The sequence below is a fragment of the Elaeis guineensis genome, chromosome 16 (assembly GCF_000442705.2).
Source record: "Elaeis guineensis isolate ETL-2024a chromosome 16, EG11, whole genome shotgun sequence".
NCBI lineage: Eukaryota > Viridiplantae > Streptophyta > Magnoliopsida > Arecales > Arecaceae > Elaeis > Elaeis guineensis.
This window is the reverse complement of record NC_026008.2, coordinates 47,369,629-47,389,221: the sequence shown is the minus strand read 5'-3', so window position 1 is coordinate 47,389,221 and position 19,593 is coordinate 47,369,629. Positions and strand designations below refer to the sequence as shown.

The window sequence follows — 19,593 nt, the reverse complement described above, 5'->3', positions numbered from 1 at the left end:
CCCCCGGCTGATTCCACGTGGCGAGCCATGGTGACAGCCACGACTCCACCCCATTACTCTTCATGATAAATTTCTTCTGGCCCCGTGTGGCCCACGACGAGGCGGTTACAAACAATCGCTATCAATCTGTTACTCCCCCTGTCTATAAAAAGGAGACCCCAGATACGTTATTCTCGAAGCTCTCATTTCTTACCTAGAAACTCTGCTAAAATTTTCGTTCGAGCACTCTATTCTTGTTGAGGCAGAGAACTGACTTGAGCGTCGGAGGGTCTTGCCGGAGCAACCCCACCTCTGGTTTAGATTTTTTTTGCAGGTCCCGGCGGCGACCGCGACTCCCTCGACTCCAGCTTCTCCGACGCAAGCAGATTTTTGCACCAACAATTATATAGTGAATGGCATTCTGTAGCGATTACTATATTATTTATTTATTTATTTCATTATATATTAGATTTATTACAATTGATTGTACTTGAACTTCTTTATAATATTTATAGTTAAAATTTTTATGCCAGTATTCAATATGTATTTTATATATATTTTATATATTTTTATGACATAGATATTATCAATAAGTGATGCAAAAGAAAATCATGTGAAGAAAAAAGAATATTGGAAATAGACAGCTCATATGGATGACGTGTTCATTGAAACAATGGTTCACCAATAATAAGTAGAAAATAGAAGAATTTTCATATTTACTACTTATGCTTAATTGGTTGAAGAAGTGAGTAAAAAAATTGGCATAGATTTGAACAAAACTCATTTGAAGAACCGTTTGAAGTCTCTTAAGATAGAATTCAATAAGTGGTTTGAGTTGTTTAGAAATAGATTAAGTTGTTTTCTTTGGAATCTAATTATAAAACTGCAGACAGCAGAATTAACCTGAGGTTTGAAAGGAACTAATAGAGGTATATTTTCGAATTTGATTATTTATTTTTTTTGTTCTTAATTTGATTATTGTTAAAGCAATATTTATATACTTATATATATTTTTATATTTAGACACATCTTGATGCAAAAAAATAGTGGATAAATTTTTTTTCTAACTATGAGAGTTTAATGAAAGCATTTGCTAAAGGTAAGGTAATAGTGAAGGTGCTGAAACTGTAAAAGAGAAATCACGAAGATGGACTAGCTCAAGTGAGAGTTATACATATGCTATTCATGATATTGATCAACTGATATCTCAAAATGAAGTTCTGTTGAAGAGCTTTGATGTTGTGAATGATGAAATTGATATGCCATCCTCAAAACCATAAGTTCAAGTTCAGACTAAAAGTATAACAAGTTCAAAAGAGAAAAAATGAAAGCCTTGAACTGATATTGATCAAGAGATTGAAATTTTAAAGTCAGCAATTGACAATAATGCTGATGCAATTAGAGAGAAAAATTTTATTATCTAAAAAATCGGCCACGTGTTTAAATTGAAAAAAAATATTTAATAAATTGATGGTCATTGGAATGGAGTCCTACTTACTTGAAGATGCCTATCTTTTTCTCATCTAAAATTCAAAAAAAATAAAGGCCATTTTTGGTTATTCAGGTGAGAGGCATAAGAATATAGAAAAAATGATGCATGGTATCTAAATAGATTTTTGATGGAATATAGTAACGATTGTTTTTGATTGTCCAGTTTGTTTTGAAACTCTTACTAAATTATTAGAATATGAAAGTCTTATTAGACTGTTTTTGAAATGTATGATTGGTATATTTTAATTATTTTTTATGAAACTCTTACTAAATTGGTTTTGAAACTCTTACTAGTTAGTTTATATTATATTAATTGAATGAATCTAAGCTTTGGTTGTCAAATGCAATGACTTGGATTTTTCAAAAATTAGTACTATATATATGTTATGTTCAAGAGTATAACAGTAAAAGGAGGTTGTAATTTTTTCTTTCTTTCTTCTTTACTTCAAACAAAAAAAATAAATTATTTTCTTCTTTCTTTAAACTCCTAACTAAAAAGAAAAATATATATTTTTATTTTTTTTTCTTTTTTTACTAATATTTTTTTTGCTTTCCCAAACTTCCAACCAAGTTGTTAATGTCAGATAAGGAACAAGCCCAATTGCGAGAGACTTTGGGGGGGAAAAAAAAAGAAAAAACTAATTGCAAAATAGTAGTTGTTGCCGTCAAACTCCAAAGAATTATTTAGTTGGATAACAAGTAAATGCACCTTGCTCATGATAAAGAGGGTACCTGCAATAAATTTTTTTGCCAAAATATATTCGATAAAAATTCTCTGATGCTTAAATTAATCAGAGTTCATGAAACAAATAGAAAACCATACGAATGAGAGTTTAATAAGTCAAAAAAAGCTTATCCTGAGCCCTCTTTTATCTCTCTTTATATAAAGATGAAATATGTGGTTGCTTTGTAACTTCGATCCCTTGAAGTGTGGGAATGTGAGAGTTACCGTATTCACTGTGAATTTAGTAGACGATTAACCTAATCCATAATTTTATAATTATGAGCAATTAATACTCTGATCATATATGGTAATCGCTTCACCAACTCCTAACCTTCTGGATCGTGTATGGCACCCAAAAAGGCATCATAATCTGCAACAAGCAAGGAATCATGGGTGGACTTACTTCTAAAAATGCCCGGCAAACCCAAACCATATCAAAGGGTTGAACTTGGACCTTGAGCAATAGTGGCTTCAAGTACCCACAATGCTCTAAATTGAGAAAATGATGAAAAAGGCAAATTAATGGACTAGACTCCTGCCACCAAGGGATAATCTTATCTTCACCCGTGGAGCCATGGTTTCCGTAGTTTGTACCCCTAATTATTATAATAAAGTAAACTTATCATTGCTATTAGTTGGCTGATGCGCAGTAGTTCAAAAGATAATAGCCATTGTTAGTTTTGAGCATTACATTTTGCAGATTTTTTTTTTAATTGCTTTAAAAATGCATAACATGACAAATTATAAATGTGATAAACATTGGTCATCTACAGAGGAACACGATGCCTTTGCTACAGGATTCAAAGTGCTCGGAGCTTCAACGGCCAATCATAAAACCAGAGGGGAACAGCGCCCGGAGATGAAAGATATGTCCGGCCTCCTATAAACCTTGCAGGTAAATCCATACAAAAGATAATATGCAGAATGAATCATGGAACAGAATAAATATATTCAAAATGAGAAGATAGAAAACAATTAAAACGTGGGCATGCATAATTCATTTCCAATCAGAACATGACTAAGATACATACCGGAACGAACATCTATTCCCAATACTAAATCAAATAATAATCTTTATTTTTCTATTCAGCAAACATGCTGTAATAAATCTGGTCATACTTCACAGCTGAAGTAACAAGTCTGACTTGATACAACAAAGACAGTTGCAACATTGCCAAAACCAAACTGATTGATTAGTCATATATAAAAATATATCTCCCATCTCCCAACTAGATAAAAAGATGACCCAAAACCAACTCACGGATACAGCAATGGACGTGCAGGCAATCCTAGAATTCGGTTTCTTTTTTCGCTCTGTATCAATTTTTCTATGTATGAACATTGTGCCTCACCTATATCCACCTCCATATGGCCGTTGTGAACCATAGTTGCCCATACCCATCATGGGATTGTAGACAACACCAGGCATGCCAGGTCCGGAAGGAACCATTCCGGTGGGTGGCCGCATTGGCATTCCCATGCCCATTCCCATACCCATATTCATCCCCATGCCCATGCCCATGCCCATCGGTTGATTCATGCCCCCACCATAACCACCAATGCCCATTCCCATTCCCATTCCTGTTCCAACACCACCACCCATGCCCATGCCAGAGCCCATCATGGGGTTTGGAGGGGGTGCCAGGCCACTCACACCTGCCCGGCCATATCCAGAACCAGCTCCCATAGCTTTGCCCATGCTAACAGTAGATGTCGCTGGAGCTGCAGAGCTTTTCTTTTCCTCTTTTAGTTTCTCCTTCCGATTGATGGAATCAAAATCAATTCCAATATCTGCATGTGGATTGATTTTAGCTGCACAACATTGATGTCTAATAGTCAGCAATGACAGACAAAATAACAGGTGCACAAAGTTGACAGATTGGCTAAAATCTTCTCCGAAAATAAACACAGCATTAAGCAGAAACAAGAAGAACTTACGTCCAGAAATGTTTAGATTGACAAGACCTCGACTCAATGTGTCAGCCCAAACTGTTGATTTGGTCTCAAACTTTTCTTTGGATGGCTGAGCTTTTGCCGGAGGTAAAGCTGAAGTAGAAGCAGAACCTAAAGGAAAAGAAGGCCCTGATAGCCCGGACTGCGAAAGAAGATTCATATGAGGGCCTGCCTGTATATTTGTTGTGGTAGGCTGAGCCGCCTGTGCAGTAACTGGAGCTGCTTGTGAAGCTAGTGGAGCCGGTGGCCCTGATTGAGGGAGAAGGTTTGAATGGGTTGTTTGTATATTTGTTGGTGCAGCAGGTGGAGTTACCTGTGAAGGAACAAAGGCCGCAGTTCCTGCTTCTGGAGGAAGCATACCTGGAATGTTACCAGGCGCCAAATTTGCTGGGCTTGCAAAAGGAGGTTGTTGACCATTAGGGACGGTAGGACTATAAGTAATATCACCAAATGTGCCGCCAAAGTCAAAGCTTGCAGCTGTTTCCATCGTGGGGGCCGCAGGTAGAGAAGGTTCAGCACGTCTAGTTGAGCTGGAAGGAAGCTGGGCAGAAGTGACAGGTGCAAAATTCTGTTGCTGAGCAGGAGAACTTTCTTGAGTAGCCTTAAAAGGAGGCTCCCCGAAAGGATTTTCACTAGGCTGTGAAGAATGTATCAAAGAAACAAAAAAAAAAAAAGAGTCACGCTGTGTCCAGAACAGAAAACTGTCGGGAACAGAAAGTTAATCTCAAAGAGACTAATTATATGAATTATGAAATGTCACAAAAGAAACAGAGAAATCCTTGTATGATGTTCAATAAATAAATAAAAAAAAAAACAAAAGATCAACAATAAAATTTCCTACAAGGAATTCAAGTACTATCTGTTCAGCTCAGGCAGAGTCTTGATAAACATTATGAGATGCACAAACCAACAATGATCATCTCACTTTATGAAGATGCCCTTTAGTCATCAAGCATTCATTGTTTGCTTTGAATGTTGTTTTGAGAGAACGGTCACTCATATGAAGGTACTGGATTAATTACAATACAGCCTAGCAACTAGATGATCAACCATACCTGGCTCAGTACAGTGGATGCTGATGACAAAGCTACAAAATTTGTCTCAAAACCCAAATTTGCTGAAACATCAGCCTCAGGAGCAGCGGTGGTAGAAGTTACTGACATCAGAGCCAGAGAATTTATAGGATCTGATGCTGGTAGGGATCCAAATAAGTCCATCTCCAAGCTACTTGCTGCAGGTGGGGCGGCAGGCGGGGCGGCTGATCAAGGAAGAAAAGAAAAACATTGTTATTTCTGACTAACAAATATTGTTGACATTGTAGAAACAGGATGTAGTTCTTCCAACAACATGACAGTTGAAAAAATTGAAGTTAAAAAACGCATGCATGTCTTGGATGTTTTATTCATTCACTGGTACACATAACTACCAAGCCTTGTCTCCACAATCTGGGGCAGGCTTCATGAATGCTCATTCACTAAACTTTGCCATTAATGGAAACTCTGGCATTATTTCAAGGTTTTCAGTATCCATTCTCCCAACTCCATTTTCGCAGCTTCAGTCCACCTAGTTTCATTGTTTCCCTCCATTTTCCAGACCATTCAACATATTTGGTACACCTCCCCTTGTCCAAGCCTCCTCAGACATTTGTCGCGCATGCGATACCAGCTCAATTGGTTCTGTCACCCTATCAACTGATGCAATTCCTATGCCTTGTGTATGCTAGTTCAACATTCACCAACTTCACCTGATTTGCTTAGGCCTTCTCCATCACCCAACAGTTTTAATCATGAAAGAATTTCAATCTTTTTGCCATTTTACAAAATGTTATCTTATGCTACCAAATTATGTGTAGCCAACCAACACACTGAAACTACCTCTTCATTTCATCCACTAAGCTCCAGTACCATTGTACATATCCATGTACACATACAAGAAATTTAAAGATAAAGAAGCAAACAATTTGCTAGCTCAATCTATTTTTCCATTATACTCATGATGGCTGTTATTTAACAAACAAATAAATTGCTAGAAATTAAAGAATCTGATGATATTACTACTTACTCAAAAACATGCTTACTTCATTATCCGTAATCACTAACCCAGTAAATAGGAGGGTTGCTAGTATAAAAAATAAACCAAGCTTTCTAACCATATGTTTTCTGGGACTCAAGTTGGGTCAAGGAATCAATCTGAAACTAAATATGACTAAGCAAAACCTACCCACTAACTTATCAGGTTAGGTTCAAGCAGAGCTTGTGCTTAATGGCCATAGGTGGCTGACCTCATTGGACCCATTGCCGCCTCTAACAATTAAACGAATCACAAAGCTAAGTGAATGAAATGATCTTGATAGAAAAATTTTATCAAAGACAATCTACAATACCTGACACAGAACCCCGTGGATCAAACTCATCAAAACCATCAATAGCCTTGGGTTCAGCAGGTGCAGGCACACCACGTACAGCATTGTCTGGGCTTTGACTTGCACTTTCCCTAGGAGAGCTTGCTTGAGGTGCAGAGGGTGGTGATGCTTTTGGTCCAGCTGCTGCCACAATGCCTCCATTTCTGAAATTAAAGTTGATGTCAGCGAGGGAAAAAGCATATTAAAAGAAGGGAGGCCCAGTGCCTGCCATTGCAGGATCTCGTGAACAGAAATTTTCATAAAGAGTTAAAATTTATACTTTTCTTCCTGCAAATGGGGTTGGGTATCTCTTGTGACTTCTTCATAGCTGGGTGGTGCACTGACATTTTGCTCAGAAAGCTTGTGCTCGAATCGCCTGGTAACGCAATTTGTTTAGGAAAAAAAAAGTTTGTGGCTTGGAATTTGGGCTAGAACTTGAGAAAAATTCTTTCAGAAATAAAACAATTTATGATGCTTATAAAGCCCACAAAATTCAAAATTCACCTTTCATCTCGAGAAGGGTCATCTGCTCTGCCACCACCACTTCTGCATCAAAAGACCAGATTAAGCATTCCTTCAAGATATATTGATAGAACCATTGTTTTCAAAACCATATGCTAGCTACTACAAGGGGCATATACTTGAATGAAGAAAAAAATCCATTAAATGCTTAAAATTTAGAAGCACAAGACCCCTGAAAAATTACAAATTATAGCATGGTTATCTCTTGAAACTTATAAGGTTATAGAGTCACGAGGATTAATTACAACAAACAGCGTCTTCTTGGCAAACAAACAAGTATATGATAAGAGCAGCAATGAGGCCATACCGAGATGAATAATGGTCATCGTCATCAAACGAACGATCTCTGTCTCTATCGAAGCTCCTATTCCTTGACCCATACTGATAATCATCATTGCTGCGGCTTCCTCTATAATCATCATCTCTATAACTCTCTCTTCCATAACGGTCATCAAAATCTCTACCATACCGATCCCCTTCTCGACTATATGGATCACCACCTCTGCCATATCTATCATCATCCCTATACCCCCATTCTCTTTCCCTTCCATACCCATTGCGGTCTTCATCTCTACTACCATAACGACCATCATAACGATCATCATCATAACGGTCACCATAGCCTCCTGTACTCGAATATGAACCGGGCCTGTATGTTCCACCAGTTGAGAATGCACTGCGATACCTAGACAATAAGAGCAGAGACATTAAATATTCAAATCAATCATGTCCAAGTTGTTCTAAGTTTTTGGGAAGTGTACTCACTTGTCCCTGTTAGCAAGGGCTTTCTGCCTAACTTCTTGTATTCTTTCTTTATCATTCACCAGAGCAACAAGACTCTGAGATTTCCTTCTAACATTGTTTCCCTGGTCCCTTCCACTAGAGTCAATATACTGGAAGTTGGATAGTGTCTGCAAATTCAACACAGTTGCCAGTCATGAAATGTGCATACCCTCCGTGTAGTAAATTATGCTGGAGACAAAATGAAGCAGATATGGTTTCATGGTATGCAGTAGAAAGGTAAAGGATAACTTAATACCAATATTTGGTAACTGTGATCTTTAATTTCATTGATGACGCGTTCAGATCCATTTGCAACTAGATAATCCAGAACAATCAGTGCCTAAACCTCAATAAAACAAACAATCAGTTGCCAACAAATATTAGTAAAGAGAAAGCTATAGATAAAATATAACAGAGCAGCTACAGAGTTCATTCACAAACACAGCATAACTCATTAAGATACAGGTAGAGGCTGTATTGTGCATGTTTATGAAGAGAAAGGAAAACTGTATGCAGCACCTTGTAAACATGACGCCAGTTCTTTCCAGTATCATTGATCCTCTTCCATATGACATGCATAATCATCTGGTATTCATGACTGTACAGGTACTGAATATTAAATGTCTGAAAAGGTGACAAAAGAAAAAGGAATTAGGACAGGTAGAAATATCATCTTACATGTTTCGAGTCGCTTGTGCAATATCAGCCAAGTGTGATCCATGTGGCCCCCAAGGCTCATTGCTTGTTGCATCAAGAATCTGAAATTAAGACAAAAAATACATTTCAGTTATATGACATTAGTGAATAGAATATCACCATGTTGCCGGAAAGGTATATATTTTTTGACAAAAAACAATCGAATTGTGGCTGGTATAAGCTAAAATGAATAAATCATTTTTCAACAACATAAACATAAAGAAATACAACATCAACAAAAAGAAATTTGAAAAGATATCATAAATCCAATAATCTACCTTCTGCTCTATTCCTGGGATCTTCAAAACTTTCTTATTCACCTCCCTCTTGCTGCAAAACAATAGAAAAAGTTTACATCAGGTGATAAGTTATATAACTCAGTATCCAAGACCATCTCAAACACTCCATAAACCTGCTGAATCACAGCTTAATGTTAATACCCATAACAAGCATGTACTCTGGTGAAAATACTAAAATGACAATTTCAGCAGTGTCATAAACAATGACAGATAGTGCACTGGAAGAAGAAATTAATCACATCAGGTTAATCATCAGAATAATGAAGAAAATTCTTACAGGTCCCGAACAGTTTGATCAAAAGCTTTCTTCATGGTTTCTTTAGATTACACTCAATTTTCTGTTGAGCTGCCAACTCCTATGAACCTTCCCACGTGATCCAGCAAAGATCTCACAGAACAGTCCTAAAACTGGCAATACATAAACAGCAAATAGTAAGGGCAAATAGTGTAAGATGCCACTGGTGCCATCTTATAAAGCATGCCTGAACATAAGCATTTGAATATTAAATCACTTTCTGGAGGGAAGGTTAAAGTATAGATCCAAGTGCCTCATTGTAGAAAATTGATGGCTAAGGACCGTCCTAGTGCATTTAAAAATAATAATAATAATAATAACAGACTGGAAAAAAAAAGGAGCAGATGATAAGCACTTACCACAGAGATCAAGGATTGATCCAAATGTTACATTCCTCTAAATGGATGCGCTTATAAAAGCATGGGAGGGAAGGTAAGAAATCTTTATTGTTATAATGAATAGGGCATTAAAAGCATCCTACTTTAACAGACTGAATGAATCCAAGAACAGATGCAGCAACCACATAAAGAGAAATGCCAGGGCATTTTCCATGATAGAATCTCATTCCTTCCAATGCAAGAAAACTTTGGGAAAAGAAAAATAATGGATATGTAGGATTAAGATACACGAATACTTGCAAAGAAATGATATCCCTGAACAGAAATCTGATTGAATTGAAACACAGATATACCAGAAAGCGAACTACAGTATGAACAATCTGGACCCTCAAACCAACCGAATGTAAATTCGAAGAATTATTTCAAATATGAAAAAATTTGATTCAGTTGTAGGTTGTCTTGGGCCTCTTGGCCAAGCACCTAACTGGAAGATGTGAGAAGAAAACAAAATATGGCCCAACCAAAAGGTAAGTGTTACCTAACAAGAAAAAAGAAGAGCGAATTCCATAATTCCAAGCAATTCTTGAAAAAGAATTCAACTAGAATGCTTTCTGAAGCAATGCTAATCACAACAACCAGATGAAATGACAGGAAACTGAAGAGGCTAAAACTCTTGACAAAAATCCGGAAGTAATGGCTTGATTGGGAAGGGAGGCCACCACAAAATCCAAGTTATCTCAACGAAATTCAATTAATGCCTACAGACCCTTAAATTGACAAGGTTCGACCCAAAAATTCTTCCATGGTCGACCGATTTCAGCTCGGTACCAGCTTCTTCCGACCAAATACCTAATCGGGATATCCAAAAAGAACCGGAAGATCAGCAAATCATGTCAATCAAGACCGATCCAGAACAAAATACAGCTAGATCGACAAAATAAAACGAACCCCTAGCCAACATATATCAGGAAATAAGCACCCAAGAATAAGAAAAGTCATTTTTCCATTTAAATACGTAATTCGCCAATACACGAACGAAAACAAGGAAAAAGACACAGAAATAAACAGGATAGATCAATAATTCAAAAGAAAGAAAAAAAAAAAATCAAACGCAAATCTTTTTGTGATTTCCCACAAACAAGTCGTGATGGGATCTGGAGCGAACCTGGTGGATTGGATATATCGGGATCCGATCTGCGAATGCCGGAAGAGAGATCGGAGAAGAGAGAGAATCGAGAGCGGAGGCCGGAAATCTTACGAAGGATCGGAGGAAAGATCTCCGCCGACGAAGGGTAGGGTTTGGCGACGGATGTGGGGAGGGGTGGGGGAAGGCGGAGATTTATCTCTCTCTCTCTCTCCCCCTTGTGTGGAATAAAGAAGGAATAATTATAATAATTGAAGGAAAAGAAAGGTGGGAATAGAGAGAGAGAGAGTTAAGATTCTTAGGCATTATTTTACGGGCGCTGTAATAAAATACGGCGTGGCCGCAAGGGAAAGCCTGCCGGGCTCCCTAATTACCAAAATATCCTTCGTGTGGCTTACTCGTTAAAAAAATTAAACAATAAATAGGAATCCTCCGTTGAAAATTACGGACCTGTGGCGGATGAACATGTTTTAAAGCATACGTGTGGGACCAGTCTCCGACTCTCCGCTCTCAAATGGAATCTATAATCATTGCAAGCGCTAATTGTCCCATCAAATTTCCCCCTCCCTGTCATTTTTCTTGGATTTCATTGACAATATATATATTGAACATTATTTTTGAGAGCTAAGCATCGCAATAATCTAATTTTATTGTAAAAGATTTCAAAAATATTTTTTTATAAAATATCTTTCCGTGGTACTCTTGCTCTCAAAGTACATTCCGAAATTGGGAGTTCTGTGTTCTTGAATTTTTTTTTTTTTTGGGGTGGGGGGGGGGGGAGAGATATGTCTTTTTCTTTTTCGGCTTCAACACCTTGAAAATAAGACTGAGTGCATGAGATAAGAGCCTATGTTGTTGGACTTTCTCAGAGCAAGCATGTTAAAGTTAATATGTACAATCACTGGTGCCAACGAAAAAAAAGAAACAACACAGATTTCAAACTAATAGAGAATGGTAAGTGATGAGTCATCTTTTCAAACAAAGAGAGATTTATAAGTTTGTACTTAATTCTATAAAAATGGGAACAAAGACCATGATCTTAGAAAAAGACTATTACATCCAGGAACACATGTGACTCAAAAAAAAAAAAAGAGCACTATATTTATTAGAGGAAAATTTTTCATATACAGTAAAATAAATTCCATTTTGTGAATTAAAGGAGCACAGAAGATAAGATATAGGTATTGTTATAAAAAGATATTCTCTTTCATATGAATTGTTTCTCGAAATATTAAATTAGATATAAAAAAATTGAAACCTTGAATTCCACTATGCTTCTACATATTAAAATCAAGCTCATTTAAAGGCACATCAATTTGTGGTGCATTTCAATAAATTTTAGAGCAAACGAATTATGTATTATTAATGTTGGACATGACATAACATGATAGGTTAGAGAATATCATAAAACATGATAGAAAAACAATCATTTGATTACAATTAACAAAATATTGCAAATATGCCAAGCAACAAAAGAACTCAAAATCAATAATTGAAAAACCAAATCATTTGTATCAATAGATCTAGGGCCCTTCATCACCCTTCCAAATTACAATTCTTGATTTGATTGATAGGATCTTGAAATTTGTATGGTATATCCTTATCCGTGGATCTGGATCTACTATCAATTTTATACAAGTAAAAAATACTCATTATAATTGCTAACTAGATTCACGTTCAGTGCATGAATTGAAACCATAATGGCTATTTTCTAATGAGCCAAAATCTTTATCATCAAACCCATCCACCAAATTAGATAGACATAAGTTATAAGTAAGCAAATGTCATAAGCTTTACGAATAGATATGGCCATAGCATCTTACAAATTTATAGACATGTGAATTTGCAGTCTAACAAAATATTAATATTTTCTACATAAAAATAAAGATAATTTTTTTGTAGTGACTTGTTTGAAATTTAGTATGAACAAAGATTTGATTTGTCACATGAGGTATTATCTACTCTAACCCATAGGCCTAACAGTTTTTGTTCCTTAAAAGACGTCTCACATGAGAAAATTTTTCTTCTTTATAAGCACGAGTTCCATGGTCAGCTGGACTAGCGCGTCATTATTGCAGACAAAAGCTTGATCCATCATGTGAGATATTGTTCATTCTGACTTATGTGCTTCATAATTTTGCTCCTTAAAAAATACCTTACGTAGAAAGAATTTCTTTCTTCTTATAAGCGCGAATCCCGTTGACTCACAATCAATATAGGACTAATAGTGTTCTCCACATTATTAGAACCATAATAGGATTCTAAAATATGAGACATGATTTTATAGGTGACTTTACAATCTTCTGTAAAAATAGTTTAATAATTCGCTAAGTATATATAATATTCATCGTATATATATATATAAAATAATATTTTATGAAAGAATATTGGTGTGTTGCCAACTCAGCTTCTTAAATAAATTTTGTTATACAATCTGAAAAAAATAATTTTTTATATTAAATTATATTATTAATATATAATATTATTATATTTTTATAATTAAAATTTATTTATATAAATAGTTGAGAATATAAAATAATTTTAAAAATTTATATAAATATTATTTTATTATTTATATATAAATTTTTTAATTTAATTAAATTAAAAAAATATTTTTATACATCTGATCCAATGCATCATGCGGGTCTTCAATTAATTTAAATTATATTGCAGCAGTCGGTCCATGAAATCATAAGCTTTTTAGCTCTCTACTGGTATCTATACGCTCAAAAAGGCCCGCCCCTCCTTACTCGCCACGAATGATGGCCTTTTCCACCCATCACTTTCTCCTAAACCATTTAAATATAACCACAAACAAATAAAGGTGTGAATCTGGTGAAAGATGAAGGGCATATCCGTCATCGGGCTATGGGGCGGAGATGATCGCATGGGCTTGCCTTCAAGAGCGCGCGGACCGTCAAGGGAGGTATCGGGTCGCACGGAAAAAAAAAAAAAAAAAAAAAGAGATTGGTCTTTTTTTGCGACCTTAATCATTTCATCGTGGAATTTTTCCTTCCAACGTAACATAGATGTCGAAATTGACGGTGAAATTGAAATGCGGCGCACATAAAGGATCTAACGTTTAAGATCATGAAAGAAAAGATCAATCATTCTTTCACGGAGATGATCGCATGGGTTTGTCTTCTAGAGTGCACGGACCATCAAGAGAGGGGTACGGAAAGAAAAAAAAAAAAAAAAAAAAAAAAGAGAGATTGATCTTTTTTGCGATCTTAGCCATCTCATCGTATTTTGGAGTTTTTCTTTCCAACCGTAACATAGATGTCGAAATTGACAGTGAGATTGAAATATGGCGCACATGGAGGATCCAACATCTAAGATCATGAAAGAAGAGATCAATCATTCTTTCGGGGAGATGATTGCATGGGCTTGTCTTTTAGAGCGCACGGACCATCAAGGGAGGGATCCGGATCGCGCGGAAAGAAGAAAAAAGAGAGATTGGTCTTTTTTGTGATCTTAACCATTTCATCGTGTTTTGGAACTTTTCCTTCCAACCATAACATAGATGTCGAAATTGACAGTGAGGTTGAAATGCGGCGCACATGGAGGATCCAACGTCTAAGATCATGAAAGAAGAGATCAATCATTCTTTCGCAGAGATGATCGCATGGCCTTATCTTCTAGAGCGCGCGGACTGTCAAGGGAAGGACCCGGATCACGCAGAAAGAAAGAAAAAAAAGAGAGATCGATTTTTTTTGCGATCTTAATCATCTTATCATGTTTTGGAGTTTTTCCTTTCAACCGTAATATAGATGTCGAAATTGACAGTGAAATTGTAATGTGGCGCATATGGAGGATCCAACATCTTAGATCATGATAGAGAAAGAAGAGATCAATCATTTTTTTTCCGTGCGAAACATACAATCTGAACCTTCGAAGGAGACACATGGGGTGGTTCCGTACCTAATCTCTCATCCAGCTCAAATATTATAGCACGAAAAAATAAAATAATAATTATTATAATTATAATTGGTGTGGTGTATTCTTTTTGATAATATTAAGAAGGTACATTGTGATCGGATAAGTGACGCCATTGGTGACGCTGTTCAATGCCATGTTCCCAACAAATCATTCGTCCCTTCTTTCTTTCTTTCTTTCTTTGCACCTTCATGCTACCGAGAGAGAGAGAGAGGGGGGGTCAAAATGATGCGCGTAGACTAAGACATAGAAGGGGGTGGTGATATCATAATTACGCACTCCAGGGCAGCGAAGCACGGTGAGGCGATTTATAATTTGGTGAGTTTTATAATTTGGTGAGCGAGGGCGATGTCTGGACAGCGCCGTGATGGGCCCGTCCTCTCTCACTCACTCACTCTCTCTCTGAGCTGGTTGAAGAAACCCCTGCCACCAGAACCCGTCACCATCGCAGGTAGCTCACCGTCCATTTTCTAAGCGAAGTTGCCGATCCAATGCTTTCACCGACCGCCGGCTCAACTCGGCCGTACAAATAGCCGATCCGAACGGGCGACGAACCAGCTTTGTTCCTTCCAGGCGAGGAGTTCCCTTCTCCGGTCCGGCGTCTTTAAGGTCAAGTGGTGATGGATGAGTAGATCCATCCATCCCCAAACGACGGACGGCTGGACAGCCTTTCACCAGACAGTGCCGGGCGTCTTCTTACCGCCAGGCTGGCCAGATCCAAAATCGTTAATTATGTCAGATTATCGATTAATTAATGGGTTACTTGGTATAATTAAGTAATAAAATTCCTCCAGTCTTGAAAAAAAGCCTTGCAGTTTCGCTCCACCGTGTTTCTTGGATGCTTCAAGCTGGCGAGCGCGTGTGCGTCCAGCTGCACCTCATCTTTTACCACGTCTCTTCGAGCATCTCGTCTCTGCATCCCTTCCATCTCTTCTGGGACTATACATTTATTTTTCTCAATATCGCAAATGATAAATATCTTTTTTTAGTGTCTGAAAGTTTGTATTCCCGTCTTACTTTATCCTTGATGTCTAGAGATTAATTGCCGTGAATGATAATGAACAGAACATAGAGAATTTTAGTTTGAGGACAATTAATATTTATTAGCATTTTTTTACTTATAAAAAAATAAAAAAAATTAACTGACTTTCCCGTAACTTTTCACGTGTTGTTGAAAGCTAGGAGGGCAGCGAACGTGATGCCTATACATCATGTACAACCTTTAGCAGTATCTACTTCCAGGATAGCACGTAAGGATCACAGCTTATCTCCCATCCGATGTTGTAAGCTTTCTACAACATGTGCTAACATTTTGGCACGCCTGAGCGCGAGGAGCACACGCACACAAAAGGAAAAAAAAAAAAAAAAGAAAAGCAGCAATGTTAAATCTTCCGAATCGTGACGTCCTGTACTTTCTTACTCTGGTTTCCCTCTTACATCTGTCTCAATAACGGCCAACCAAAATTTGCTTGCTAATAAGTATTCATATGCTTCGCTTGCCACTGGCTCGAATGGTTTCTATAAAAATTTTGATAATATTTTTAAATTTTTAATTTTGATTCTTGAAAATTTGAAAATATTAAATATTTAATGTTTTTTAATAATCATGTGGATGATTTAATGCCAGGAGACGTGCTTTTAGTGAAATTCCGTAACTCTGAGCCGCCTAAATTTTATGAGTTTCTCACTAAAAATCATGCCCAACGTTGCTATCAAAAAAAAAAATTATAAAAATAATTTTTTAATTTTAATTTGATTTAATTTATATTTTTATATTTTTAAAAAAATCAAACTGATCTTTTTAGTTAGCGATTTATCTCAATATAATCTAATCATTTATTTTATCAATAAATGATATTAAATTTCTTTCTCAATCGATGAAAATATTCGGATGGACTTCGAGAAAGAAAAAATGAGAAGAAAAAGTAGATGATGAGAAAAAAAAAAAAAGGAAGGAAGAATGGTTACGGTTAAGGAATGAATTAAAGGAGGAGAAGGAAGATGAGAAGAAGAGGGTGGGGAGGAAGAAAAGAAGAAAGAATGAGTTACCGATAGAAAGGAATGGAGATAGAAGGAGCCGTCGTAAAGGGGATAGCTTATAAACGGTTTGCAGGAAATGGAGGATAAAGAAGTGAAATGGATAAAGAGGAAGGAAAGAAAGTGGAGAGAGCTACCATGAAGAAGGAAAAATAAGTGAAAAAGGGAGAGAAGAATTTTTTACTGGTGAGAAGAGATGGTTGTAGAAGGAGCCATCTAAAGAGATAGAGCTCATGGGTTGGTTTGGCGGAAAAAGAAGATGAGGAGAAAAAAAATAAGGAGGAAAAAAAGGAGATGAGAGGGGCCACCGGCAAGGAATAGGATAGAGGAGGAGAAGGAAGAGGTGGAGAAGAGGATGGAAAGGAAAAAGATGGAGAAGGCAAGAAGGGATGAAGATGGAGAAGGCTGTCTATAGGGAGATGGTTTATGAATGGTTTGAAGGAGAAGGATGAGGAGGAGAAGTGGATGGAAATGAAGGAGAGGAGAAATGAGAGGAGGAGAATGGATGGAGAAAGGAGAGAAGGAGAAAGGAGAAAGAACAAAGAGGAGGAAGGGGAGGAGGAGAAATGGATGAGAAGGGGAGAAAGAGAAAGGAGAGGAGGAGGAAGGAAGAGAGAGAAAGAGAGACACTAGCCATGAAGGAGGAGGAGATCAATCGAAAAGGAGGAAGGAGGGAGAAGATGGGTATTTTTTATCATTTTAAAAAAATTTATTAATGGAGATAGATCACTGGACCACATCGGAACATATTGATAAGTAGAAGGATTAGTTTGATACTTTTTAAAGTACATGAGGTATAAGTAAAATTGAGCTAAAATAAAAGAGATATTTCTATAATTTTTTTTAAAAAAAAATTCATGTCCACTACATGGAGCCTACAACTAAACTGTGTACCGTATTAGTTAATTTAAAATTAGTGATGTGAACTGGACTATCAGCTACTTATATCTAAAATCAACGAACAGATGTTTATTCTTTCTTTGGGAATGCTATCATTCCAAGGGGACCATCCAAGCAAATTATTATCTCTTGGGGGTTGAGTTGATTGTCCTGCATACCATTTTTATCGAGATAAAGTGGATCAAAAATTTTATTCTAAATCTTTCCTTGATACCTAAGCAAATATCAACTGTGCCATCCATTCTGATAATAATTCTATAGTTGAAGTGAGAAACTAACTTTAAAAGAATAACAATAAAAAGATGAACAAATAGATATGTCATAACTAAGATAGTATAAAAATATTATGAAATTTTTTGGAATATGTCAAATCATATAAAAGATTTGTGGATTGATTAACCATGATTTATTTAGGAGCAGAGTTATTGAAGGGAATAAGACTTAAATCCACTATATGAGATTATTAATAATAGGTATCCAACAGCGTGATTAAAGATTCCTCCAAGGAGACTGAATCGGGTAGAAGCAAAGTTAATTGAGTGCTTGTATTAGCGATAAGAATTTATGAAAAATTATCACTATATTTTTAATATCCCTAAAAGAATTATCTATATAAGAGTTGCCATGAAAGCTAGGGTTTGGACATAATTTTAATAAACTCTCATAAAAATAAGATAGTGAATACAAGGCCATTAATATGCACTGAGATTGTTAAGATCTATATTAATTCATACTGTCGGGGTAAATAATTGAAATCATAGTTTTGAAAGATGTCCGAGGTCTTACTTAGAGAAAAGTCAAAATTTATTTACTATGCCAGGGGTTGCTCGGATGGTGATGCTCGACACCTTATCCAGTAATATGACTATTTACGATCGATGATGATATCGGTATTTAATCGGTTAAGTTGTTCAGTTAAGAGCTAAGGATCTATGGAAGAACCATTACATATGATCCAGAAGATCAGAGATCAGAAAACGGTTATCACGCATGACAAGGGCATCAATTGCTCCTAACCAAAAAGAGTGTGGGCTGCAATAACTATCTACTATATCTACTTAAATTTGATAACTTCTACATTCCCACGACTAGAGAGGTGGAAGTTACATGACAACGATAGACTCCACCCTTTATAAGGAGAGGTAAGAGGAGGATCAAGATAGGCTTTTTCATGATATATCAAGCTCTCATCTAGATGATTTTTTTTCACTGTTCCGTTAACTTCAGCTGACTTAAGCATCATCGAAGGATCTTTCGTCGGACAAATTCTGACAATAGAATTTCTTCGGCGTGTTCATCTTTCAATTGGGAGCAAATGCATTTACTCGATATCCCTCCAAATATCTCACCGGAGTTCAGCGGCAACACATACCATGCATATGATATGTAAAAATGTAAGACATGAGAACAGTTTTAAGGATGCACCGCTTCAGATGGATACAATTAAAAAAGTTCAAGTTTATTGAATACCTCACTCATTGTACATTGTTATTAAGAATTTTTTTTTGTAATTTCTACCAGCTTAAAGCTTGAAACTTTTATAAAAGACTGTTGAAATATATTGAAAAATTTATAAATTTATTACTATATTTTTCTGGAAAGTTTCGACTCTTAAAGCTTTAATCATTTTGAATAATCTCACATTGGATAGTTAATGTAGTTACATGAAGTCTCGTTATTGAGGGACCAATCGGACTTTATGGGCTTTGGGTTGAAGAGAACAAGCGTCCTCGGCGCCTAGTTAAGTTGTTAGCCTACCCTCATGTGATAAATCAGATTTTTATGATGGTTAAATCTCCGGTTAATAATTTTGCTACTACAAGGCTTCAATGGGGCACTCGCCGGTTACTAACCTGTCGGCAGGCTTTTAATGGCTAGAAAAAAACAAGCCGTTAATGGGCTCATGTTTAGGCCTTTATGGCCTTGTTGGATTTAGGCTCTCAATAAATTCTTTCTCCACCGGTCCCGGTGAAAAAAAATGCGCTACTTCATCGGATTGGGCTATATAGTACAATTAATAGGAGGTCAGATATTTAATGCAGCTTAAATTTTTTTTTTTAAATTTTTCTTATTCAAAATATTCTTTTCCTCCAAG

General features: G+C 36.5%; 1 protein-coding gene across 1 annotated transcript; it reads right to left on the bottom strand.

Annotated features, from left to right (window-relative positions):
• Nucleotides 1-3,250: 3,250 nt before the first annotated feature.
• On the bottom strand, nt 3,251-10,843 carry LOC105033417 (clathrin interactor EPSIN 2). Its single transcript, XM_010908210.4, has 14 exons — nt 10,647-10,843; nt 9,126-9,256; nt 8,828-8,879; nt 8,532-8,611; nt 8,373-8,451; nt 8,110-8,193; nt 7,836-7,981; nt 7,378-7,755; nt 7,053-7,094; nt 6,829-6,924; nt 6,531-6,712; nt 5,203-5,405; nt 4,133-4,784; nt 3,251-4,006 (listed from the first exon to the last, which is right to left on the bottom strand). Exons 2-14 carry the CDS (start codon nt 9,158-9,160, stop codon nt 3,543-3,545), a joined length of 2,493 nt encoding a protein of 830 aa, XP_010906512.2. The 5' UTR covers nt 9,161-9,256; nt 10,647-10,843; the 3' UTR covers nt 3,251-3,542.
• Between the last annotated feature and the right edge of the window lie 8,750 nt (nt 10,844-19,593).

What these genes read in the sequence shown, in the direction of transcription:
- LOC105033417 (XM_010908210.4), bottom strand. Translation starts at nt 9,160, where the DNA reads ATGAAGAAAGCTTTTGATCAAACTGTTCGGGACCT. An exon ending in ACTGGCGTCATGTTTACAAG is followed by an intron (nt 8,194 to 8,372) that starts GTGCTGCATACA and finishes ATTGAGGTTTAG; the next exon opens with GCACTGATTGTTCTGGATTA. An exon ending in GCCCTTGCTAACAGGGACAA is followed by an intron (nt 7,756 to 7,835) that starts GTGAGTACACTT and finishes CTTATTGTCTAG; the next exon opens with GTATCGCAGTGCATTCTCAA.